Genomic DNA, 27,358 nt, shown 5'->3' with positions numbered 1-27,358 from the left:
CTGTGCCTGACCAAGAACTAGAATTATTGAAATAAGTGGGAGTGGGGACATTTGTTAGAGATATTGTAGAGGCAGTTCTTGTGTGAGGTTGTGGTCAGGTCCAATAGCTTCTAAACTCCCTCCCCAAGTTGTAATTCTAATATTCTTAAGAAAATTATTCTGGCAAATTTAGAAAGCTAGTCCTGGTGGTTTTCTGCTTTCCCATACATGTTGTAGGACTTAGCCTGATGCTTTTGTGTTCCCAGGATGCAGTTCTCTCTGATAGTTGGTAGTGTATTGGGGGAAGGAGGAAAAGTAGATTCCATAGGAGGAGTTTGGTGGCAGAAGGGCTTGGACTCCTTTCCTGATAGCTTTGGTGTGGGGAGCTGTTTTCCCATAAGGGCAAGACTTTGAGCTCTGTTGGGGCTGGCAAGGGATGGTGTGGTGGGGGATGAGATACAAATGGCTAGTTCATTGTTGGAACACAGGGTGGACAAGTTGGCATATGTGATGGAGAAGGCATGACATGGGGTGGGGAGTGAGATGCAGATGACTCATTCACGGTTGAGATACAGTGAACAAGTTGGCCTATGTGATGGAGGGTATGATATGGGTGCGGGTGGGACACAGATGACTCCTTAACTATTGGGGCACAGGGTGGAGAAACTGGCATATGTGATGGAGGGGATATGACACGGGCAGGGGTGGGACACAGATGATTCATTCACTGTTGAAACAAGGGGTAGACAGGCATATGTGATGAAGAGGGCATGATGTGGGTGGGGGTGGGACGCAGGCGTCTCCACTGTTGGGATACAGGGTAGACAAGTTGACATATGTGATGGAGGAGGGTATGATATGGGTGGGAGAGGGATGCAGATGACTCATTCACTGTTGTGACACAGGTCAGAAAAGTAGGCATATATGATAAGAAGATGGATTCAATTCAGAATAAGGGTGCAGTGTATCTTATCATCACAGTAGAACTGTTCACAGTGGACAGTCTGCCCTGTGATGTGATGAGTTTTCCAGGAGGGAAGGCTCCAGGCAGGGGCAGAACCACTTCTTGAGGTGCTGCTGGGAGGCCCTTCCTGGGAAGGAGGAGGCAACTTGAATTCTTTCTTCCCTGTTTCACTTGCTGTTCTTACCCTCATCATATCCTAGCCCATATCATTTCTTACCCCATGTTATACCCTATACTATATCCCACGTCATGCTCTGCCCCATGTCATACCCTATTCCGAGTAATATCCCACCTCATGTCATACCCGACCCATGTCATACCCTATCCCAAGTCCTATCCCACCCTATGTCATACACTATTCCATGTCCCATGTCATATCCTACCCATGTCATACCCTACCCCATGTCATATCCCATCCCAAGTCATACCCTATACCAGGAATATCCAACATTTTGACTTCCCTGGGTCAACATTAAGTAACATTTTGACTTTACTCTGGGCCAAATGGAGTAAACAATTATCTTGGGCTGCACATACATTATATAACATAGTAAGTTATATAGATAATAAGACTTCTTTTCCATATTTTTATTATAAAGTTTAGAAAAATGAGAATATAAAACTAGTGGGAAATTTGACCTTGTTTTTGTAAAACTCATCTATCAATGTCTGGTTCGATGGAAGTGGCTGCAATTCTTAGTGAGTTCTCAAGGTACTTGTCAGAAATGTTTGTTTGAATTTTGCTCTTCATGTGCTTCATAATTGAAAACAACTGCTCACAAATGTATGTGCTGCCAAAAAGCGAAATCATGAATAAGGCATGTTGTGAACTTCAAAAATGGAATTAGGCATGGGATCATGAAGAAAATAAACGCTAAAAAACACATGATGTTAAAAGATTTTGTGGGGCCAAATGACTGACTGTCCTGGTCTACATGTGGCCTGTGAGCTGTGGGTCAGCCATGCCTACCTTACACCATGTAAATTCTACTTCATGTCATATCTTACCCAATGTCATATCCTATCCATGTCATAACATAACCTGTGTCATTACCTACCTCATGTCATATCTTACCCCATGTCATACCCTATTCCATGTCATATCCTACCCCATGTCATACTCTACCTCATGTCATATTTTACCCTGTGTCATACCCTACCCATGTCATGTGGTAACCTGTGCCATATCTTACCTCATGTCATATCCTACCCATGTCATACCCTACCCATGTCATATCATAACCCATGTCATTTCCTACCCCATGTCATATCCTATCCGTGTCATGTCTTGCACTGTGTCATATTTTACTCCATGTTATATTCTAACCCATGTTATACCCTACCCTACCTCATGTCATATCCTATAAATCATACCCTACATGTCATATCCTATCCCATGTCATATCCTACCCAGTGTCATACCTTACCTTGTGTCATATTCTACCCTGTGTCATGTCCTACCCCTTGTCATACTCTACCCTGAGTCATACCCTATGCTGTGTCATATTCTACCCTGTGTCATACCTTATGCCATGTCATACTGACCCCATGTCTTATCCTACCTGTGTCACGGGTAGGGTTGACATGGGTGTCATAACCTACCCATGTCATACCTTATCCTGTGTCATAACTTACCCCATACCATACCCTACCTGTGTCATACCTTACCCTGTTATACCCGTGTCATATCCTACCCTGTGTCATTCCCTATGCTGTGTCATACTAAGTCTATGTGTAATACCATTTCCTCTGTCACACCATGCCTATGTAATGCCTTACCTGTGTCAACCCTACCCGTGTCATATTCTACCCTGTCATAACCTACTCAATGTCATACCCTACCCCACATCATACCCTATACTGTGTCCTACCTACCCTATGTCAAATCCTATCTCTCATCATATCCGACCCTGTGTCACACCTTACCCATGCCATACCCTATGCCATGTAATGCCCTGCCTTTGTCATACCCTACCCATGTCATATCCTTCCCCATGTAATACCTATGCTGTATCATGCCCATTCTTGTCATACCCTATGCCATGTCACACTCTACCCTGCATCATAGCCTATGTGTCATAACCTACCCCATGTCATACCCTACCTTGTGTCATATCCTACCCCGCATCATACCCTACCCATGTCACACCTGATCCTGGGTCAAACCATACCCCATGTCATACCCTACCCCACATCATATCCTACATGTCATACCCTGAACCCTGTCATACCCTACATGTCATGCCCTACCTGTGTCTTCTTACCCTACCCCGTGTCAAAAGGTACTCCGTATCATACCCTATGTCATGCCATACCCTACCTGTGTCATACCCTACTCTGTGTCATACCTACACCATGTCATACCTACACCATATCACACCCTACCCATGCCATACTCTACCCCATGTCATACTCTATGCTGTGTCATATCCTACTCATGCCATACCCAACTTTATTTTATACTGTATCCTGTATCATATTCTATCCCTTGGCATAACCTATCCCATGTCTACCCAACCCCTTGTCATATTCTGCCCTATGTCATAACCCACCCCCATTATATCCTACCCCAAGTCATATCCTACCCCCGTCATACCCTATCCCATGTCATACGATACTCCATGTCATATCCTACCGTGTCATATCCTATCCCTGTCATATTCTTCCCCATGTCATGTCCTGCCCAGTGTCATACTCTACCCTGTGTCATAGCCTACTCCATGTCATACTCTACCCCTTGTCATACCCTACCCCATGACATACCCTACCCCATACCATATCCTACCCCTTGTCATATCCTACCCCATCTATCTACCCACTGACCCATCATCCATCCATCCATTCACCATCCATCCATCTATCCATCCACTATTCACCATCCATCCTTCATCCATCCCCCATCCATTCATGCATCTAGCCACCATCCATCAATCAATCCATTCAGCCATCTATCTATTTACCATCCACCTACCATCTATCCATCCACCATCCATCCATCCATCCGTCCACCATCCATCCATCCATTCACCATCCATCCATCTATCCATCCATCTATTCATCCATCCATCACCTTCCATCCATCTATTCTCCACCATCCACCATCCATCCTCCATTCATCCCACATCCATTCATCCATCTATCCACCATCCATCAATCGATCCATCCATCTATCTATTCACCATCCATCCACCATCCACCATCCATTCTCCATCCACCATCCATCTGTCCTCTATCCACTATCCATCCATCCATCCATCATCCATTCATTATCCATCCACCATCTGTCTACTCACCATCCATCCATCCACTATCCAACCATCCTTCCACATACCATCCACCATCCATCTACCACCCGTTCATCCACCATTAATCTATCCAGTGAATATTTAGTCTGACTCTGCTGTGTGTTGAATGCAGCTCTGGCTCTGGGGCTCTGTCAAGGATAAGATGAACAGTTCCTTCCTCATAGGCCTCCCTACACCAGGCTGGCTGGCTTGCTGGTTGATCCTGGGGGAGCCAGACCATCTTTTGGGCTGTGGACAGCCCAGCCAGTTCTGAGCACCCACCCTCTCCACTGCTGGCCTTCCCTTTCCTCTGGGAATAGACTGTGGTTGGGTGTGGAGGACCTGAGTTTGTCCATGGCCTTTGGCCACCATCATGTGCCATAGGAGCCACAGAGGTGTTGTCTGATGGAGACAGAGGTCCTGGTGGGCTGCTTGGTATGGTTGCTGCAGGCAGAGTTCTAGGCCTCTGGTGCTGGAGATACTGCAGACATCCGGTCCAAGTGGTGCATGGGCCCCACCCTAGCCTCCTGTCTGCTTTCTCCTGAGAGACTTGGGCAGTGGTAGGGACACGCATGTATGCTGGTGCCCATAGGTGACTCCCCCCTCAGTGGGAGGGGTGTGGTGAGCAGGTTACAGTTTGGCCCTGTGTCCTGTGCTGTCTCATGGTCAGGCAGCCAAGGCTGCTGTGGCACAGGTGACAGCTTCTGCAGCTCCACCTTGAGGGGAACCTGCTTGCCTGAGTCCTGATGAAGGGGCAGTGAGGAAACCCCCACCCTGGAAGTGTTGTTGGTCATATAGATGGCTTCTCTGGGGTGGCAGGTTCTACGAGGGCCCCTTGGCCAGGAGAACAGAAGGTCTTGGTAAAGGTGGTGGTGGCCTGGTTGGCATGGGCTTGCTGAACAGTGCAGTGGGGCAGCTGGGCGATAGCCCCAGGGCAGAGGATCCTGACTCAGTTCATCCCTCCCTGAGCCCATTGCAGGACCTCACCAAGTCACATCACCCTGGCTTCTGTTTCCTTTTGTGGAAGGTGGGTTGATGGGTTATTCTGAGGCCCTTCTCCACCTGGGCCTTCATATCTTGCTGTCTCTGTCTCCAGGCCTTGCCCCAGGACAACTCTACACATACCCTGCCCGCTGCTGGCGCAAGAAGAGGCGACTGCACCCACCTGAGGACCCAAAGCTACGGCTGCTGGAGATAAAGCCTGGTCAGTGCCCAAAACTCGGTGGGGGTGGGGAGGTGGGAATGGAGGGGTGGTGTCAGGGCCCAGGGTGGCTCGTTCTCTGGGAGAGAAGCTTGCCCTGTGGTGCCTGGGCCTGCCTCTGTGTCTGCCTTCTCCTGGCTCTCCTCCCCATGGGGCTCTCCTGTCCCCTTCCTCTTATCTTCTCTCCTGCCATCCACAGGAATCAGACAGCAGCAGGGACAGGGTGGGCCTGGGCCGGGTCAGGACTGGGTTCAGGCAACTCACTGTCCCTATTGGATTGAAGGAAGCATGGCTCCCTTCCTTGTGGCCTCACATGAACACACCTTGGCCCAGGGGGTATGTTTCTAAGGAAAAGGGGGTACCCTGGGCACCTTCTCCTCACCTTGTATATACCTCTCCTCACTCTGTGTACACCCTCTCTGTACCCCGTGTATACCCTCTCCTCACCCCATGGAGACCTCTGGGGCCTCTCACATGGAGGAGGCCAGTTTGCTGAGAATTGCACTCACCTTGGAAGTGGAAATGGAAGGTTTGAGCTCAAACCCACCCTGGGAGCTGTGATTGCCTGTAGCCCTGCAGCAGAATTGGGTCTGTCTTGTGGGTCTGTCCTTCTACTTCCAACTCTGTGGCATCTCCAGACCTGAGTCTGGCTGCAGTAAGGCCAAGCAATTGCCCAGGGTTCCTGGCTTTAGGGGTGACTGTGTTTTGAGGGTGCTGGACCAGGACTCAGTGTGGGGGGAATGATCTGTCCAGGGGTACAGACAGAGCCGACCTGCTCCTGCCTGTCATATTGTGTTGCCCACCTGAAGCTGGCCACCTCCTGTCACCCCCACCTGACTGCCACGCTGGCCCTGCTGCTGTCGGGGCTTTTGCTGTGGGCCTGGGAGCCCTGCTGTGGCTTGCTTGTGTGGTGGCTGGGTCTGTCAGGGGAGAGAGGGGCTCAATTCTGCAACGTTCCCATGTAGTTCAGATGCTTGCAGACAGGAGTGGTAGAGCCTGTCCCAACCCCACATGGGTTGTGGAGATCCCGTCACCTACAGCAGCGTGACCCAGTGGCACACAGTGCAGGCCATGTGTCACTTCACACTGCCGGCCATGTGTCACTTCACACTGCCATGTGATCATAAAATGAAAGGGGAAATGAAGCCAGGAAGTGAGTTTTAATAACATATTCCACTTAGCCCCTTCTGCATGTCATCTCCATAAAAATTATGATGAGATCATAACTTTCTTTTTTGGACTGTGTTTGAGTTCCAGTGTGTCCTTACATGTCTCATGTCTCACTCTGGACTGGCTGCATTTTAAGTGCATGGTAGCCATGGGGTGCTGGTTGACCCATGCGTTGCCATGTTGGCTCATGCATTGCCATGTTGCCCCATGAATTGCTGTGTTGGTCTGTGTGGTGTTGTTTGGCCCATGCATTGCTATGTCGCCCATGCATTGCTGTTTTGGCCCATGTGGTGCTGTGTTGGCCTGTGTGGTGCTGTGTTGGTCCATGCATTTTGACCCATGCATTGCTGTGTTAGTCCATGAGGTGCTATGTGGCCCATGCAGTGCCGTGTTGGCCTGTGTGACTCTAACATGATCCGTGGGGTGGGGTCCTGGCCAGGGCAGCAGCAGGTGGAGCTGTTGGACATGCAGAATCCTGGCCCTACCCAGACCAGCTGCAGCTCCTGGAGCATGCCCTCGGGCATGCCTGGTTGCAAGGAACTCTGGTCTTGAGATGCATAGGCCACTGGACATGAGTTATGCTGTGAGGTTCAAATGAGCCATGTGTGGTCTTTAAACATTTTTTCCTACTTATTTGTTTTTGAGTGGGCAATACAGCCATGTCTCGACATTCAAAAGATAAAAATATTGTGTTGTGTGGTGATGGCTGAGGCTGGCCTCCTGGGAGGTTGTCTGTAGCATCAGGTTTTGAGATCCCTCGAGGATCCTGTGCCTGGCAGGAGTCACAACCCTCTGATTTTCCTCCTCTTCACAGAACAGCCTCCTTAGATGTGCCCTTTTTACTTAAAACATGCCTGAGATATTGGCATATCAAAGTATGAAGGTTTTTCATGTGTCTTTTTATAAATACATAGTGTTCCATTGTGTGGATATACCACAGTTTATTCACCCAGCGGGTCCCAAGTTTTGTTTTTGATTTTTCCAATTTAGCCAGTGATGCAGTGAGTATTTTGCATGTATTTTAGGATGGCTCATATATAATTTGTCAGTTAAACATTTTTTAATAAACACTTTACACTAATTTTAAGCTATTAGTCTTTATTCTTAACATTTATATAAAGAGCCTTTATTAAGAACATTTTATATCAGATTGACTAGATCTTGTTTCATAGAATTAAAGGCACTTGGCACTGTAAAATACCTGAGATATCATTAGCTCCAATTATTTATTTTACTGAGGTTCAGACAGGCTAAGAACCTTGCTCAAAGCCACACAGCAATTCCTGGATGTCCTGCAGAGAATCTGGGTTGCCTGATCTCCTGTCCAATGTCTTTTCTGCTTCTTCCTGCTGCTTGTGGATATACTAACTTAAAGAGCCTTTAACAAGGCCTTTCCTCTTAATATTTTTATTTCATGATAATAAACTGATATGTATTAATCATTAAAATTCACCAAGAGATAGTTGTTGGAATTCCTTCAGTCATAAAGTGTAGGAGCTCGAATCAAACTAGCCTAAGCAGAAAGGGGAAGTTGGTTCCTGTAATAGTGAATCCCAGGGTTTAGCTGCCTTCAGGCACAGCTGCATCCAGGTGCTCAAGCATCGAAGAGAGGGCTCTATGCCTTTGTCTTTCAAGTTGTCTTCCCCTTGCAGGGCAAGTTAGGGGGATGCCAGTCAATCCAGGCTCAGTGTGTACCAGTAGAAAGGAAGCACCTTTGACAGTGGTGGCAGAGAGGTCCCCAGAGGGGCTGGGTTGACTACCCCCCTCCGGTTAGTTCCTCTCAATGGTGGTGGCAGAGAGGTCTACCCACCTGCTTGTCCCCACCCATGAGGAATTTGCAGCAAGTTCTCCAGAAATGCTGGCCAATGACTCTGCCCTGAGTCACACTCAAAGTGTCAACCAGACAGTTGAGGGCTCCTCGAACTCAAATCAGCAGAATAAAACAAGAGGTGGTCATTTAACAGTTACTGTCCAAGTCTACTCTGGCCTGGGGGTGTCCACGTACCAGGAGGTGCTTGGTGGAAACTACTCTGGGAATGGAAAGGGCCGGGTCTCTGGAAAGTGGCAACGGTACCTGCACAGGACCCCTCAAGGGTTCCAAAGGGCAGGACCAGCTTGAGCTCCACCACCCCATGGGAGAGGCAGCATTGTAAACGTCCCCCACCAAGGGGTGCCTTCTCCTCCTCTGACCTGCCACGTGGGCTGGTGGAGGTCTGGACACAGGCAGCTCCCGACATTTAGGCTTGTGTGAAAAATTCAGCACAAACCCATGCCACCTGCAGAGGAGAGGGAGGAGGGGAGGAGGTGGAGGAGAGACAGGAAGGGCTGTGTTCCTGGGGCCGCTCTGAGGCAGCAGCTGAGTGTGGGTGCCGTGGCGCCAGGGCCTCGCCGGGCACCATCACTCAGATCCTACAGCTATGGGTGGGAGGGCACATCCTGAGGGTGTTGGAGCAGAACAGATTCCGGTGTGGCATGTGGCCAGAGAGCCTGGGCTTCTGCCGGTGTCTGTTCTGTCAGCAGGCCTCGTGGTCAGTGCAGGGCCCATGCTAGTGTCTGTGTTGTCGGTAGGCCTCGTGGTTGGTGGATCACCCAGGAGGCACCCTCACTCCTCTGGGAAGGAGTACTGTCCCGCGAGTCACTGTCCTGGCCCCATGGAGGACGTTTCTCGGCACTGGGTACTGGTGGGGAGGAATGAGCTCACCAGAGGGCCCATCTCACACAGCCCTACAGAGGGCTCTCCTTGGCTCTTCAGAGGGTCCCTGACCAGGGATGCAGACCATCCACTGGTGGCCTCTACCACCTGGACCTGGCAAGAACCTCTGTGCCTCATGCTTGGGGCAGAGGCTGAGGGGCCTCCGAGTGATTGGACACAGACATTGTGCTGCTGGGATGTGGCCGCTAGCCCTGGGCTCCACCTCCTCCTCCTCTGGCCCAGCGGGCCTGACAGCAGGGCAGGGCCAAAGCCAACCTGAACCCGGTACAGCTGCCTGGGCATGGGCGCTGAGGTTGGTGTCAAGTTGGTTGCTGCCTGCAGCGGAAGGAACGAACACTCGAGAGTTCACTTCCTGCCTGGTCCCACCACACAGATGCTGCCCTCAGACACACACACAGACACCCTGGGCTTTGTCCACAGCTGACCCCACCTTGGACACAGTCTGGGCATACCCTCCCAGGGCTGCATTGGGACTGAGCTCATGACAGGAACAAAAATGTGAGGAGGGGCTTTGTAAGCATTAGCGTGCTGTCCAGATGCAGGTTATGATGATGATAAGCCTAACAGAGTATCCCATGGCCTGGGTGGCAGTGACCCATCACACCCTGGCCTTGGAAGCAGGCCATCCTGTGCTGAAACTCTTTAAATGAGTGGAAACCAGGAGACTGAGTTTTGTTGAAGGGAACCTGCCACCTGCCTGCTGGGCCCTGTCCAAGGATGCCCATGCTTCCTCTCCCCCTCCTATCCTACGTGGGCTCCTTGAGCCCCCGATGTGCTCCAGGAATCTAGCTATATCCAGGACCCTTGGAGCTTGAGTTTCACACCAGAACACTGACATGTCTTCATGTCCTAGGAAGGGGCTGCTGGCCTGGAATAGAACTCTCCCCAGACACGCGTTCCTTCCACATTGTCCTCTCCCATGGACAGTGAGGAGATGTCACACACAGTCTGTCATGTCGACACCCAGCTTGTCCTCTGACTTCCTTTGTGTCCCTGTGTCCAGCAGGGACAGGCTGCTTTCCACAACCAAGGCCAGGATGTGATGGGTTCAAGTCCCAGGTCCCAGGTCTGCCGAGTTGTCAGGGAACCAGGTCTGGGAATCCTGAGGGCTCTTGAGGGACCTGAGGACAGGACCATGGAGTCTCGGGTTCTTGGTGGAGCTGGTCCCTGATGAAGGGCCCTGGTCCTGTTGCCCTCCCACCGGGCTCTGGGGTGTGCTGACCCACCTGTGTGTCTTTGGTGCTTGTTGAGAATGAAAGTCTGCAGTGCGGGGCAGAACAGGCTGAGACCGGGAAGGGCTCTTCAGAATCTGAATGCATACCCAGCGTCCCTGTGCCTACGCGCCTCGCAGCAGACTCTCCCTCCAGTGGGTCTGGGTCATGCGTGTGCTGGCCCCTGCTTGCTGGGCGTCTGAGGACATCCTATCTCCCGCCACCATACTGGGCCTGAACCTGCATGCTTCGTGCCAGGCTCTCCCTCCAGTAAGTTTCAGTCACACATCTCACCGTTTCCACTTGCTGGGTGTCTGAGGACACCACATCTCTTATCGCCATACTGAGCTCTGTGCTCTGTGCTGCTTGTGCTTCCGGGGGTCTCAGGATGCAGGTCTCACAGTTCCCACAACCCAGATCCTGGTGAGCCTCCATCACCAAGGACCCTTCCCAGATCCTTTCCGGATAGCAGAGCTGTCACTGTGCGTGGGCACCCGGCAGGAGGGAAGGTGGGTAGGAAACACGCAGAAGGCCTAGGACAGGCAGGGGTTGGGTTGGGGCCAGCTTGTTGGGAGAAAGGCCTTCAGTACATTTTCGTTCTTTCTTTTTTTAAATGGAGAAAAGACAAAGGCTGGGAACAAACTTCCACAGTGTCCCTCTGGAGTCAGCTCAGACAGCTTGCTTGCATCAGTGTAGCATCTTTCAGCCCTGACCCTGGTCCTCGCGGCCCAGGACAGACGTAGTCTTCATTTTAGATGTTGGGAATCGTGGCATAGAACGGGGACGCGTCTCCCTGGGGCATCGTGGTGACGCTCAGCAAGGAGCCCTGGCTGGATTGCTTCAGGCCTGCTCACCCTGGGTCCTCGGATGCCAAGGGCTCCCACAGCCCCAGCCCCTTCAACAAGTGAACCAAATTCTTGTGGAGTCCGTCTACTGTGGAATGCATGGGGTAGTGCAGCTCTTTGGTGCTGAGCTCCTGGGTGGTGGGTGGGAAGGCAGCTGGGAGCCAGTACTGATTCTTTCTCCTGGTTTTCTCTGGCTCTGGTGGCCCTGCAAGGACTGAGGACTCGTGGGTGGGATAACCACCCCCAACCCACACTGCTGGGTACTTGGACAGGAGCCCTGGGGGAGACTGTGGTTTAGGATGTCCCAGAGCAGAGAGGGTTGCATGTCAGCTAACAGACTCCTCACAGGGACCCTTAGAGAGGAGACCCTTAGGGGGTGTTGAGGCAGAAGTACTTGAATCCCAGCTGTGGGGCAGGGTGGGGAGGCTGACTGTGCCCCCTGGGTACCATCCCTGCCACACCGAAGGCCCAAGCTGGGCAGATGGAGCAGGCCCCAGGCACTCTTTGAGACCTGTGCACAGAGTAGGTTCCAGCCACTTCCCAATCCCTGTGGATGGAACAGGCCTGGCCTCTCCCAGAGCCCTGTAGATCAGCAGTCCCCAACCTTTTTGGCATCAGGGACTGGTTTCGTGGAAGACAGTTTTTCCATGGATGGTTGGGGGAGGATGCCATCAAACCTCAATGCTAATGTTAGTCTTTATTTGCAGCCACTCTCCAGTACTAGCATCACTACCTCAGATAATCAAGCATTAGATTCTCAAAGGAGCACTCAATCTAGATTCCTCACACGTACAGTTCACAATAGGTTCGTGATCCTTTGAGAATCTAATGCCGCCACTGATCTGACAGAAGACGGGACTCAAGTGGTAATGTGAGTGATGGGGAGCAGCTGTAATTACAGATGAAACTTTGCTTGCTTGCCCCCTGCTCACCTCCTGCTTTGTGGCCTTGTTCCTAACAGGCCACGTACTGGTGTACAAGGCCATGGACAAGGCTGTGTGGCCTTGTTCTAATAGGCCATGTACTGGTGCCTGTCTATAATCTGGGGGTTGGGGACCCCTGCTATAGATGGAGTAGGCCATGGTCACTCCCTGAGCCCTGGACAGAGCAGACCATGGTCACTCCCTGAGTTTTGTGGATGGAGCAGGCTGTGATCACTCCCAAGCCCTGTGAACAGAACAGGCCATGGTCACTCCTTGAGCCCTGTGTACAGAGCAGGCCCTGGTGACTCCCTGAGTCCTGTGGACGGAGCAGGCCTGGCCTCTCCCCTTGCTGCACTCCCATCTAAATGTGTTTCTTCCTCCTCTGTCCGTGGCCCCATTCTCATGTCCCCAGCTTCTTTCACCTCTTGCTGTCTGATGATCCATGCAATTTCTTTTCTCACGACGGTGCCCCCAGCTCTGCAACACCCTCGGGTCAGGGAACAGCATGTGGATGTGGATGTGGATGTGCCAAGAGAACCACTAAGATGGATGGGCCTGTCACCGGCCCCTCTGAACCCCTCAGATGGATGGGCAGGGGCGGGGTGGAGGAGCGCCTGGGGCCTCGAGCCAGGAGTGAGTGGTGGACGGTGCAACCTTCCCAGCCGCAGAGGAGCCTGGTGTGTCCTTCAGAGGGAAGGCTGTGCTGGCTCCCGCCCTGCTGTCAGAGCTCCTATCTCCTGTGGCTCCATGCAGGGAATGGATGCTGCCAAATGCATTGGGGAAGTGACTGGTCATTTATCTCCTTCCTGCAGCATAGAGCTGCAGCCATCTGTCTGGAGGCTGCATGGTCAGGACTGGTGAAGGCTGGAGGGAACAGAAGTGTCTGGTGCTTTACTCACGCTCAGGGACATACTTGGCTCTGTCCTCCCTGCTCCGCAGACAAGCTCAACAGGACAGAGCAGATTGGCCCCTGTCCTGTGCCCACCAGGCTCATGGGCCAGTCCCTGTGTCATCTTACCTCTGGGTCATGGTGAAGCCAGCTCCATGCCATGAGGCCAGCCCCATGCCATGCCCTGTGGGAGGAGAGGCCCCCATGGGGGCTGCAGGGTCTGGTTGAGTCACTCTTTCACCTGTTAGCCTGAGACTTTGGGCAGGTCTCTGCCACCCCTGTGAGAGGTGGGTCATGGGCTTCACAGGGTTACCTGAGAGTAGTGTGGGGTGAGAACAGAGGACTCAGCCGCATGAGGAGTTGCTGTGATGCCCATGGTGTCCCCACCACTCTTCCTGGGGCAGATCTTGCCACGCCGTCCCATCCCTGGCCCCAGTGATGAGCTTGTTACAGATAGCTCATGGCCAGACTGGAGGACGTGTGCCACCTGCCTGGATGGAGGTTTATCCTGCCCGGAGTCTTTTATTTTAGTTATTTATTTTTAATGTTTTTTTAACTTTAATTTTAAATATTTTAGAGATGGTGTGTCACTCTGTCACCCAGGCTGGAGTACAGTGGCATGATCGTGGCTCACTGCAGCCTTTGATCTCCTGGCCTCAAATTATCCTCTTGCCTCAGCCTTCCCAGGCGCATGCCACCATGCCTGGCTAATTAAAATAAATTTTTTTTTGGTAGAGATGGAAAATACACTGGGGAAGGGACATCCTGTTTAACAAATGGTCCTGGGGAAACTGGCTAGGCACATGCGGAAGGATGAAGCTGGATCCTTCCTCTCCCTGTACACAAAAATGGACTCAAGGTGGACTAAAGACTTAAATGTAAGACCTCAAACTATGAAAATCCTAGAGGAAAGCCCAGGAAAGCCTCTTCTAGACATTGGCCTAGGCAACAAATTCATGACCAAGTCCTCAAAAGCAAATGCAGCAAAAACCAAAATTGACAATTGGGACCTCATTAAACTAGAGTGCTTCTCAACAGTAAAGGGTTAAACAGATAGTCTACAGAATGGGAGAAAATATTTGTAAATCATGCATCCAACAAAGGACCAATAACCAGAATCCATAAGGAGCTTAAACAAATCGACATGAAAAAACAAATAACCTCATTAAAAAGTGGGCAAAGGACATGAACAGACACTTCTCAAAAGAAGACACACAAGCAGCCAGTAAACATGAAAAAATGCTCAGCCTCACCAATCAGAGAAATGCAAATCAAAACCACAATGAGATACCACCTCACTCTAGCCAGGAGGGCTATCGTTAAAAAGTCAAAAAAACAACAGATGTCAGTGAGGCTGTGAAAAGAAGGGAATACTCGTACACTGATAGTGGGAATGTAAGTGAGTTCAGCCCCTGTGGAAAGCAGTTTGGAGATTTCTCAAAGAACTAAAAATAGAACTACCACTCATCCCTTCATCCCACCACCAGGTTCCTACCCAATGGAACACATGCTGCTCTGCCAAAAAGACACCTGCACTTGTGTGTTCATTGCAGCACTATTCACAATAGCAAAAACATGGAACCAACCCAGGTGACCACTGACAGTGGACTAGATAAAGAAATTGTGGTTCATATACACCATGGATGTTATGTGGTCATAAAGAAGGGTGAAATTATGGCCTTGGCAGCTGGGGTGATTATTCTAAGCAAATAGTCACAGAAGCAGAAAACCAAATACTGCATATTCCACTTATAAGTGGGAGCTAAACACTGGCACACATGGACATGAGGGTGGAACCACAGGCCCTGGGGACCCCTAAGGGGGCGAAGGAGGGGAGCAAGGATGGAAACACCACCTGTTGGGTACCCTTTGGGTGATGGGTTCAATAGAAGGCCAAACCCCCCATCACTCCATATATCTGTGTACTAAACCTGCACATGTGCCCCTTGAAACTTTAAAAAAAAAAATTGTAGAGACAGGGTCTAGTTATGTTGTCAGGCTGGTCTCCAATTCCTGGCTGGGTTCCTGCCACCCTGCTCACCTCCTCCAGGCAGGTGGCAGCTGCAGGGCTCTGTGGACAGCTCATCTGCCTGGGTTGACTTTGAGTGTCAGCCACCTGCCTTCTCCCCTTCAGGCTGGCCCTAGGCCTTCCATCTGAAGCTCTGACCTCTCCTCTGTTGCTCCCCCAGAACATGGATCTGCCATGAAGGCTTTGCTGTCGGCCTCATGGGTTTTCTCTCTTTCTGGACACATGCTCTCCTAGGGCAGGATTGTGTCTCTGGTGCTCACAGCCTGGTATGCAGTAAGTGCCCAACAGTTACTGGTAAGGTGAAGGCATTGCCCATTGAGGTTCCGCCATGACCTTCCCCCAGGGCTATGGGAGCAATGCCTACCTTGGGCCCGAAGCGGCAGCAGCAACTCAGCCCAAACTGCACCCCCATCCCTGTTCTCACTACCCCTATCCCACCTCCTTGTCTCCATCTTCCTAGACCATGCTGGGGGCCGCTGGACCTCCCATGCTGGGGCCTGGGACTTTCAGAAGGTGGGGAGGACACTGGAGGACCAAGAGGGAGCATGTTCCCTGCACCCACAGTCTTGGTTGCCTACGACAGGGAGGCTGGCTGGCTCTGGAGGTGAGGTCAAGGCCAAGACTGTGTCAGGAAGGTAGGCCGGGACTTCACCCAGAGCAGCAACCCCCCCCCATGCCGCTGCCCTGGATTGGTTATTTTATTTCCCCCAGCCTTATTAAGGTAAAATTGACAAATAAATATTACAGTATTTATGGTGTGTGATGTGGTGTCTGATGGACATATCCACTGCAAAATGATTTAATAAGGTTGATTAACATCCCTGTCTCCTCACTTACTAGTCATTTTTTTGGTGAGAACATTTAAGATCTGCTTTCTTAGTGATGCCTCTCATTGGTAGCTAGACTCACACACCATTCAGGGACCCCAGGACCGGTGCCCCACCTGCCCCTGGGGACAGTGCATCCACCCGATTCCTCCCTGCCCCTCACCCTACCCCAAGTGGTGTCACTTGCTCAGCTGCTTGATGGTGGAGGAAGGGGCAGGTGTCCTGACCACATGGTTGTTTCTGTGTCTCAGATGGGCCTGCTCATCTGTGGTCCTGACAGCCGGACGCTTACACATCCTTGCGTGTCTGTGGGGTGTGAGGGTGTGCACAGCAGGGCCAGGTGGGGGAGGGCCAGTCTTCCCTTGATGTGGACCTCCTGGGAGCCCATAACATGCTGACAAGGGCCCGCTAGGGCAGCCAGGGCACCAGGTTGTGGTGGGAAGCTCATCTATTTTGAGCTTTGTGAATCACAGAGCCAATGGCAGTGAGAAAGCAGCCCCAGGGCTGAGCCTGCGATTTCTGGGCCTCGCATCTCAGGAGTCAGGGCTTAGGTCACCTCCCCGGGAGGGAGAAGGTTGGGACAGTCCCCCTCCCTTTCCTGCTGAGCCTGGAGTCTGATGGGATAGAGGACACAGTGATGCTTGGCCCCTGCTGCTCATTGTGAGCTGAAGTGTCAACCCAAGAACATGTGATGAGCTTCTTTCCTCGAAATAAAGGGTGTCTGGAGAGAAGGCCCCATGCTTGTGTTTCTCAGGAAAAGCTGGCGGCAGCTGGAAAATGGCAGCAGAGCCTCACAGTCCCGTGGCTCCTTCCATGGTGGGGGCTTTCTCCCTCCCTCCTGCACCACAACCCGTCTCCAGGCCTCCCGTCCGGATGCTTGATGGATGGACAGCCAGCCACACCATGGCGGGTGTTTCCGTGCGATGTCCCCCGGGGCAGGCTGTCGGCAGTGGCTCCTGGAGATGGTATCTCCCTGCGAGCTCGACAGCCGACAGACAGTGCTTCTCTGTGCATCTCCCCAAAGAAGCCCTGTCTTCGTCTGCATCCTATATGGCATATTTTATGGTAATCTACACATGACGTGCAGGTTCCTGGCCCTCTGTCCTGAACCAAGTAACACTGGAAAGAGGCAGAGCCCGGGAGCGTGTGTAGTGGCGCGTTTGCATTTTTAAATGACCTGGGATTTAATTACTTGCAGTGCTCTGCACTGCAGACACATCTTGCTGTCCCACTAATGAGCTCGGGGCCCTGCAGCCCAGTGAGGCTGGCCTCCCGGCGCGCAGGGCGCAGGCTGGGGCACTGGTGTCAAAGCTGGTGGCTTTGATCTGCGCCTGAGAGGACGGTTGTCCCGTTCGTGCCCTGAGAGAAGCCACTGCTGTTTCTCACTAGCAGTGTTTCTCTTGTTTTGCTTTTGTTTGTGATTTTTTTTAGACGTTCGATGCCTCATCCCTTGTTTGTGTAAGGGGCTTTTTCTTATTTGGGAACCCATTTGCTTCGCTTTGCACAGAAGCTGTCTCTGGTGTGACGGATCGTGCTGGAAGTCACCCAGGGAGGGAGTGTCTCTGTTCCCAATTAGAATCGGAGGCAGAGCTGCTCTCAGGCGGGAGGCGGCCAGTGTGGGTGACAGCTGCTGCGGCCCTGGAGAAGCAGTGCCTGTGGCTCATGGCGCGTGCGTGGAGTTGGCAGATGTAGAGAGCAGTCGTGTGTGTGGCAGGCCACCTTCTTTTAAGTGAGGTGCTCGATGGCTCCTGGCAGGTTTGTAACCCCAAATGTGTATGTGGGGTCAGAATGAGCTCACTCTTGAGGAACTGTAAGCCCGTGTATTAGGACAGGAGCGTGTTTAGGACGTGTGCTGTGCTGGGGCTTGGACCTATTACTTTCCTTTCCCCTTCTTGCTGGACCTCCTGTGGTCAGAAGCAGAGAACGCCCCCTGCTGGTGTGCGGGAGTGTGGCCACCCTTTCACTTGACCCTGCAGGCCTTACCCATAGTGCCTCGCAACCAGGGTTGCCAGGGGTCCGAGAGCACTCTGCTCTTGGAATGGTGCCCGGCTGGGTATTAATTACATAGGCTACATTGAGAACCGTATTTACAGGTGTGGTGGCGCGCATCGTAGTTGCAGTACTTGGGAGGCTGAGGTGGGAGGAGCACTTAAACCCAGAAGGTCAAGGCTGCAGCAAGCTATGATCACACCATAGAGCAAAACTCTGTCTCCACCAAAAAAAAAAAAAAAAAAAAAGAGGGGAAATAAATAAAAAGTACTCTTTTTTAAAAAGAAAAAACTATGTTTACATCCTTTCTATCTTTTGGAAGCAAGATCATAGTAAATGTGACTTTTAATGCTGTAAACCTGCACTATCTGATACGGCCGCCAGTGGTCATGTGTGGCTAAGGAAAGCTTGTATGTGGCCGGTCTGAATGTAGTGTGCTGACTGGAAAGGCACACCAGGCTTTGGAGGCTTCATATGAACATGAGAATGTAAAATATTGAATCGATATTTTTACATTGATTTCATGTTGAGATAGTAATGTTTTGAAAATACTGGATTAGGCAAAATATCTTATTAGAATTAATTGTACTTTTTAGAAAAGTCAGGTCTCACTCTGTCACCCAGGGTGGAGTATAGTGGCATGATCATGGCTCACCACAGCCTCAACCTTCAGGGCTCAAGCAATCCTCCTGCCTCAGCCTCCTGAGTAGCTAGGATGACAGGCGCACTCTACCATGCCTGGCTATTTTTTGTGTAAGTGTGTGTAGAGACGAGGTCTCACTGTTGCTCAGGCTGGTCTTGAACTCCTGGCCTCAAGTGATTCTCTTGCCTTGGCCTCAAAGTGCTGGAATGACAAGCCTGAGCTGCCATGACCAACCTTGCACTTACTTTTTAAAACTTGGCTACTAGAAGGTTTAAAATGACATAGGGGCTTGCATTACATTTCTGTTGGATGGGCAGCTGTCCCAGTACAGTCATAACTGGTCAAACTGTGGCAGTAATGATATCTGGCACTTGCAGGGCCCTGGCAGCACTACAGGCTCCTCACATACACAGTCTCATTTGGAATCTGAGTTTTGACTAGAATAGAACAAACAAAATGGAGATGCCTCCTGTCCACCCTGCTTCTCACACTGACTGTGTGTGCATGTGGGGTCCTTTTGGGGTTTCTCATGCAGTGGACAGCCTTGCTTGACCCTCACACCATGCTGGGACGTGGGTGCTGTGGCCTCCACATGGGACATGTGAGGAAACACAGGCTTAGGTTATAGCTGGCACATGACTTTGTTCACGAATGGCCTGCCAGGGTTGGACACCAGGACCATCTGAACACAGAACCCACAAGAGCGGAGTACTTGGGAATTAGTGGAGTACTTGGGAATGAGGGGGGCTGAGGCCACAGCTATCCCTGTGGCCCCGGAAGGCTCCTCTGTGGGGGGTGAACCCCAGATGCCCCTAGACACCTCCCGGCTCTGCCTGTGAGTGAGCCATTGCACTCCTCCCATGCTGGATGTCTCCCTCTCATCCTCGTGCTGCCTGTTGGGTGAACCTGGCTAAAGGGGGAGTGCAGGTGGTGGTGTGTGCGGTGGAAGGAGGAAGGAGCAGAAGGCAGAGGCAGGCCTTCTGGGGGGAACATTCTGTATGGGGTGGATCCTGTTGTTGGGGGGGCAGTGCGCAGGGAGGGCTGCATAGAGCAGGACGCCAACCACGACATAGGCCCACCCCGGCCTTTGTCAGCTCTGCCTTCCACCTTGAGGTATGCTGCCAAGGAGAGCCTAGGAGTACCATGGAGGCACAGAGAGGTCTGGAAAAGCCTGGCAGGGAAGATCCCTAGGAGGCAGGGCGGAGTCTGTCGTCGACACATGAGCTTGGAGGCAGATCTGCGTTCAAGGCTGGACTTTGCTCCTTACCAGCAGTGCACATGGAGCAAGTCCTTGGCCTCCCTCAGCAGCCTGACTTCTTCTGTAAAATGGGTCGACGACAGTGCTCCTGGCTGTGTAGGATCTGGTGCCGAGTTGCATGCCACGTTCGCCACGCACCAAGCCCCTCCCCACAGACACACTGGAGCTGGAGCCCCGTCAGGCACAGTGGGGCCTGTTGGCCACAAAGGGCAGACAGCGGGGGCTCTCCTCACCACCTCAGTTAATGCCCTGGGGTGGTCATTTGGATGGTCTGTCCCACAGTGTGGCTTTTGGTGACGACTGGACCTGTCTGGTCTCAGTGGCCCTTTGCAGAATGGGAAGTTTGAGTGGGAGGGTCTGTAGGGTCATTTGAAAGGCTTGGAGTTCTGGAAACAGAGCTTATGTCGTGTTGAGAGGGCCCAGGGAAGCTGAGTTGTGGCTCCAAACACGTATGTGTGGTCAGTGTGAGTTTGTGGGATGGTTAACAGCTGTTCCTTCGACTGAGGATGGGACGTGAGTTCCACACTTCATTTGCCCCAGATGCAACATTTGGAAGATGCTTGAGTGCCAGGTGGTCAGAGCAGGCCACGGAGTGCACCTTGAACTCACTAGAACTCACGATCGACCCTGCTTTTCTTTGTTTGAGTCAGGGTCTCACTCTGTCGCCCAGGCTGGAGTGCCCCGGCATAATCACAGCTCATTGCAGCCTCAGACCTCCTGGGCTCAGCTGATCTCTCCACCTTGACCTCCTGAGTAGCTGGGACTATAGGTGCATGCCACCATGCCCTGTTAATTCTTTTATTTTTTTGTAGAGACGAGGTTTCACTATGTTGCCCAGGCTGGTCTCCAACTCCTGGCCTTAAGTGATCCTCCTACCTTGGCCTTCCAAAGCATGGGGATTACAGGTGTGAGCCTGTTGACTCTTTTTCTGACATGCAGATGTAGCCTCCTTACCTCCCAACTCCCCACTCTGAAGTAGACCCCTGTTATTCTCACATTCACTCTTGTTTCCCGCATAGCATGATGACACTTCGTAGTTGCGTCTTTGTGTTCAGTGCTTGTGTCTGCCTTGTAGACTGTCAGACTCCTAAAGGCAGGTTTCATCTCAGTCTGGTTGGCCTGCCACATCCTGTGTCTTAGCATGGCGGTGTCACCCGGCAGGCATGTGTGGGATGATTGCAGGGGCGGCTGATGAGTGGTGGTTGGTTGCTGGAAAGTCGGTCCTTTGCTCTCTTTTTTGGTAAGAAAAATTCTGAAGACTTTGTCTCTTGAGAGATGTTCTGATTCCCTTCCCACCCTCCTTCTGGGGCTGGTCCCCCATGCTTGTGCATTTTTTCCATTTTGATGTATGCCCAAGTATCCCCTCCTGGTGGATGGGTCAACCTTGCCTACTTCTGGAGGGGGACATGGGAGGGAGGTGGAACTTTGAGGGTCAGGACGGAGCTGCGGGGCAGGCTTGTTTCCCAGATGCCACGGGGACTGGGCAGGTGTGGGAGATAGGGACAGCTAGGGGCTATGTGAGGGATTGTACCAGCTTCCAGGATGCCCGATGTCAGTGGCTGCATTTCTCACCACAGGCCACCCGGGGATGGGTAGCTTGGCCCCTCGGAGGATGAAGTCGGCTCTGGGCTGTGCTGGGATGTACTCTGCGGCCAGCAGAGATATACGAGATGGGCCAGGCATCTGGGCCGCATCCCCCATGCCCCCGCTGGGCCTGGCTCCTTGCAGGCATGGGTGGCTCTGTCCTCACCAAGCAAGACCGGTGCAGGAGCAGACTGGCCCCATCCCAGCCCCTGGCCTGACCTGCCCCATCCTGTCTTGCAGAGGTGGAGCTGCCCCTGAGGAAGGACGGCGTTGCCTCAGAAGGTACCACGCTGGAAGCACTGCTGCGTGGGGAGGGTGTGGAGAAGAAGGCAGATACTCGCGAAGAGGACAGCGTGCAGGACTTCCAGGTACACTCGCCTGCAGGGGAGACGGGGCTGCTGTTCTGCCTCCAGAACCCTCTGGACATGTGGGAACATAGACCAGGTCCTCGTCCCTGCCAGGCTGGGCCTGTGAGTGACTACTTCTCTGGACCACATGCCCAGGCCCCCTCTGTCCTCTCTACTCTCTATTCTTCCCATCCCCTGTACCCCCTTTCCTTCCCCATGGACCTTTGTCTCCTTCACCTTCCTTCTCCCCGCACCCCACCCTTCGTCCACATTGTCCTCCTGTCCCACCCTCTGCCCTCCCATTCCTCCACTCCCCCACCCTCCATGATGGCCTATCCCCAGCTCTCCCTTTACCTGTCCTATTGGCTGATGACCATCTGCTCTGCTGGGATGTTTGTTTCCTGATAAACAAGTCCAGGATGGCAAGTGTGACCTCCAGGACCTGCCCTTAGCCTCGCCTTCAGTCTTCTTCCCAGCACCTCCAACCTCTGTCCTCAGCCTCTTCCCTAGCCTCCATCCTCAGCCTCTTCCCCAGTCTCCATCTTCAGCCTCTTCCTCATGCCTCTGTCCTCAGCCTCCTCCCCAGCCTCTGGCCATGCTGAATCCTTCATTCCAGCACTGTTTTTCCCAGCACCATGTGGGCAGGCTCTGCTTGCTGCTCAGGCTCAGCCTTGGGGCCTCCTTCCCCATCAGCCTCTCTTGATCCCCAGCCAGAGGCATCTCTTCTCACATCTGGTGTTTAAGATGTCTGCTGATTTCTTCTGCACACGTGTGTGTGTGTGCATGTGTGTGCCTATGTGTGCGTGCATGTTTGGGTATGTGCATGTTTGGGTATGTGCATGTGTGTGTGTGTGTGTGTGTGCGCGCACACGTGCATGTGTCCTTGCCATTCCTGTATCAGCCCTGCTTTTGGTGTCTAGAGCTGTCACCTCAGTCTCACCTGCCAGGATGTTTTTGTGCAGTTTGTGTGATGTGGCAGGATCAAGGAACAGGTGGAGCCTGGATACTGAGGACCCACAGTTCTCTTCCTCTAGGGCTGGTGGGGTTTGGCTTCCTCTTGTGTAGCCCTGGCCTGTGTGGCCGTCGTCCTGATGTTGTCACATAACTTCCTCAGTGCAAAATCAGTGTCTGTCATGTGCAGCGCCGTGGTCCTGTTCATGGGTGAGGAGCTGAGACCAGGACCACGTCACGTGGGCGTCTGTGTCGTTATTGGCTTCACGTGATTAAAATACATTTGTAGTAAGCAGACTGTGTTCATTCATTCATTCGACTAACATCCAGTGAGGAGGCTGTCCTGGGCCAGGGACATAGACCAGAGGGCCTCCTCTGTGTTCTAACATGATGCACAGACAGGGTGGGGAGTGAGTGGCATGCTTCTGCTGTGAAGGTCTGTGTGAGAGGAGGGACCGTCCACACAGACTGGGGCTGCCGTCATGCCTGAGGCTGGGTACAGATGGAGGCTGATGGGAGAGGGAGGCTGGAGCCCTGGAGACAGACGGCAGTTCTGGGACATCAAGGACATGTATGTGGCTGAGGAGAAGCCCTGCGGCCTTTGCCATCTTCCAGTCTGGTGTGCACGTTGCAGGCAGTAATGAAACATGAGTGGAGTAAGATGAGTGCTGAGAGACCCGAGGCAGCGGCCTACAGACTCCTGGAGATTACTGTGATCCGGAGACCTCCAGACCTGGAAGGGTGGCAAGATGGCTGACCAGACGGCAGCACTTATGGTGACTATGCCTGTGCCAATGCTGCATCCTCTCTCCGAGGGCTGCGGGGCATGTGGCCAGTCCTTGTCTTGCTGACCCTTGTGCGTCTGCCAGCATGTCAGTAGCCTGGAAGGCTCACTGTGAACATGGCTGCTCCTGGGAGGGGGCTAAAGACACATCTAGGGGCAGTGTTGGCCCTCGGCTGGATGATGAAGGCTGCCCAGAGCCCCGCAGTGCTGTCTGCTGGTGGCATCTTCCCAAGGAAGCCCAGGAGAGAAGCTTGAAAACTCCCAAAGCCTGTAGTGAGTTCTCTGGACGGGTGGGGATGGGCAGGGTCCTGAGCCTGTGAGTGGACCAGGGCACTCTGCATGGGGCCAATGTGGAAGATGGCTGCCCAGTGGCTCTGGGCTTTAGGGAAGGCAGGAGGTGTTGCCCAGGAGGCCATGTGAGCAGGGGAGGGGGCATCAACTGACGGTGCTGTGTGTGCTGCTTTCTCAGCCTTTTCCTCATGTTTTTTTTTTTTTAGAAGGCAGGATTTATTGAGAGGACAGAAAAGCTCCCATAGTGGGAGGCAACCCAAGGGGGTTGCCCACCTTTTCCTCATCTTTGTGATTTTCAACCCTTACCATGGGGATGGGGGATGTTGCCCTGTGCTATGTGGTATCTGCCCACCGAGATAGGAAGTGTTGCCCTGTGCTATGTGGTGTCTGCCCACAAGGATGGGGGTGTTGCCCTGTGCTAGGCAGTGTCTGCCCACGAGGATGGGGGTGTTGCCCTGTGCTATGCAGTCTCTGCCCAAGAGGATGGGGGGGTATTGCCCTGTGCCACATGCTGTCTGCCCATAAGGATGAGGGGGGTGTTGCCCTGTGCTACGCAGTGTCTGCCCATAAGGATGGGAGTGTTATCCTGTGTCACGTGGTGTCTGTTCACGAGCATGGGAATGTTGCCTCGTGCTACATTGTATGTGCCCATGAGGATAGAGATGGTGCCCCATCTGTGTGCTATGTGGTATCTGTCCACTAAGATGGGAAGTATTGCCCTGTGCTACACGGTGTCTGCCCAAGAGGATAGGGGTATTACCCTGTGCCATGTGGTATCTGCCCACGAGAATGGGGGATGTTGCCCTGTGCTACATGGTATCTGCCTACGAAGATGGGGTTTTGCCCTATTCTGCATGGTGTCTGCCCACAAGGATGGTGGTGTTGTCCTGTGCCAAGTGGTGTCTGCCCACAAGGATGTGGGGTATTGCCTTGTGTCACACGGTGTCGGCCCATGAGGATGGGGGTGTTGCCCTGTGCTACACAGTGTCTGCCATGAGGATTGGGGTGTTGCTCTGTGCCAACTGGTATCTGCCCATGAGGATGGGCGGTGTTGTCCTGTGCTACGCAGGGGCTGCCCATGCGGCGTCTGCCCACGAGGATGGGTTGTTGTTCTGTGCCATGTGGTGTCTGTCCATTAGGAAGGGGGGTATTGTCCTGTTCTGAGTGGTGCCTGCTCACAAAGATGGGGGGTGATGCCCTGTGCCATGCAGTGTCTGCCTACAGGGATGGGGGTATTGCCTTGTGCCACCTGGTGTCTGCCCACGAGGATGGAGGGTGTTGCCCTGTGCCATGCGGTGTCTGCTCATGAGGATGAGGGTGTTGCCCTGTGCCATGTGGTGTCTACCCTCCAAGATGGGGGTTGATGCCCTGTGCCTTGCAGTGTCTGCCCACGAGGATGAGGGTATTGCCCTGTGCCACCTGGTATCTGCCCATGAGGATGAGGGTGTTGCCCTGTGCCATGCGGTATCTGCCCTTGAGAATGGGGGGTGTTGCCCTATGCCTTGCAATGTCTGTCTACCTCACTGGCTTTGTCCTGTGCCCTTTTTCCTTGAGCCACCAAGCTCTGGTCATACCAGCTTCTTCCTGCTCTCAGGACAAGCTGTGTTCATCCCCTTGCATCAGGGAGTTTGCTCATGCTGTTCTCTCTGCCCTGAGGCCTTCTCTCCCTCCTCCTTACCTCCCTCCTTCCCTTCCCTCTGTCTGCTCACAAGGCAGGTGTCTTAGTCTACTTTCCATTGCTATAAGGGAACAGTTGAGGCTGCTGATTTATAAAGGAAAGAGGGTTATTGGCTCACGGTTCTGCATGGCACCAGCCTCTGCTTCTTGTGAGGCCCTGGGAAGCTACAATCATGGCGGGAGGGGAAGGGAATCTGGCATGTCCCACGGCGAGAGAGGGAACAAAAGGGAGAAAGTGTTGAACTTTTTAAAACACCAGCTTCCATGTGAACTCATTCATGACCATAGGGAGGGGCCAAGACCCTCATGAGGGACCCGCCCTGTGGCCTACACCCCAAGGCTCTGTCCCCCATGTGGGGACCACATCTCAAGATGAGACTGCAGGGGCAGCATCCAAGCCATGCCAGTCCAGTGAGTCGTTGCTCCTCCTCTGCATCTGACTCTCTGGGGTCCTGCCCTTGGAAGCCTCTCCCCTCAGGTTAGGTGGAGTCCTCTCCTGATACCACTTTCACAGCAGTTGTCACCATGTGGTGGTTGAGTCTGCTGGAGCTGGGAGGCGGCCCTGGTGCAGCTGCTGGGCCATCAGCACAGATGTCTGTAGAGTGAATGAGCAAATGAATTTCTATTTTATAAGTGGGGAAACTGAGATATGGAGTGGTGATGACTTGCCCACAGAGAACCCCAGGCCTCTCCCCATCCTCCTCCCACTGTGGGGACTGGGACCCCAGCCACAGTCTTATTCTTCCCTTGGGCTTGGGGGGACATGCTCACCCTCCTACCTCCTCTCAAGGGCGTGGCACTCAGGTTCCTGCTGGAAGAGTGTTCCAGAACTGCTCTTGGGCCCTCTGTCATTCAGGCTGAGGGTGAGCCTGGTCACTGAGGCCACAGCTTCGCCATACTGTATGCAGCAGTAAAGATGGTCTCAGCCTCACCTTACTCACCTGTGGGTGGGATCTGGTTTCCATGCTGTGAGGTGCCTGGCAAGATGGTTGGTGGGAGAATTGGCACTCACACTCTGAGCTCTATCATGGCCGTGCTGAATGAACATCTGCTTCCTCTATGACAGTGGGCTGTCATGAGCACAGCATGCAATGCAGGACTGGCTCAGTGGGCAGGAAGGCACTGGCTTCATCAGACAGGGTGAGGTGCATAGTGGGAGGGAAGTACTTCCTGTGTCCCACATGGGAACACAGGCAGTATTACACTGAGGAAAGCATTTTCTGATCCGACCTCCTGGCCTTGCATAGCAGTAGTCCCAGGTGGGTGGTCTCTTGTTAGAAAAGTCTTCTGGGCCTCAAGAGCAGGAGGGCAGTATGAAGGGAGATGTGGCTGGGGAGTTCTGGAGGGTGTTAGCACCAGGACATCCCCAATGGCAGTATCCTCTTCACTTTTGAAAACAAGGCAGAAGCTCCAAGCCCCACGATGTCCTTCCTGCTGTCTCTCACCTCTCTTGCTTTGAGTAAACCCCCAACCCCCCTATGGTATCTCCACACTCTCACCTCCCCTGCTCCTTGTCATTTCAGAGAGTTCTGGAAAACGATGAGAACGTGGAGGAAGGGAACGAAGAAGAGGATTTAGAAGAAGATGTTCCCAAGCGGAAGAATAGGACCAGAGGCCGGGTGAGTGGGGTGGCTGGACACAAAGGAGTAGGGCTGGGGGTGGGGCCAGGCAGCGGGGATAGGAGGAGAGCATGCTCTGACCTTCCTCACAGAGGAAAACTCCAGAAGCTCCTTGGTCCCAGGTCACAGCCTGAAGAGTAGGAGCTGGTGAGAGGTGATAGGGAAGGTGGGGTTGGCAGG

The 27,358-nt window shown here is 52.7% G+C and overlaps 1 protein-coding gene across 1 annotated transcript in view; it reads left to right on the top strand.

Moving 5' to 3' along the window:
- Positions 1 to 27,358, top strand: part of DPF3 (double PHD fingers 3) — an 81,783-nt gene that overhangs the window by 15,941 nt on the left and 38,484 nt on the right. The window contains exons 2-4 of the mRNA XM_021711409.1: positions 5,324 to 5,431; positions 21,750 to 21,877; positions 27,083 to 27,178. Coding sequence (XP_021567084.1) covers positions 5,324 to 5,431; positions 21,750 to 21,877; positions 27,083 to 27,178 — 332 coding nt within the window. The remainder of the gene's footprint in view (positions 1 to 5,323; positions 5,432 to 21,749; positions 21,878 to 27,082; positions 27,179 to 27,358) is intronic.

This window comes from Carlito syrichta, unplaced genomic scaffold (genome assembly GCF_000164805.1).
Source record: "Carlito syrichta isolate Samal-C Ts95f unplaced genomic scaffold, Tarsius_syrichta-2.0.1 Scaffold83815, whole genome shotgun sequence".
In the NCBI taxonomy this organism is placed as follows: Eukaryota; Metazoa; Chordata; class Mammalia; order Primates; family Tarsiidae; genus Carlito; species Carlito syrichta.
Note: the sequence above shows the minus strand (reverse complement) of the source record. Positions and strands in the feature narration are given on the sequence as shown.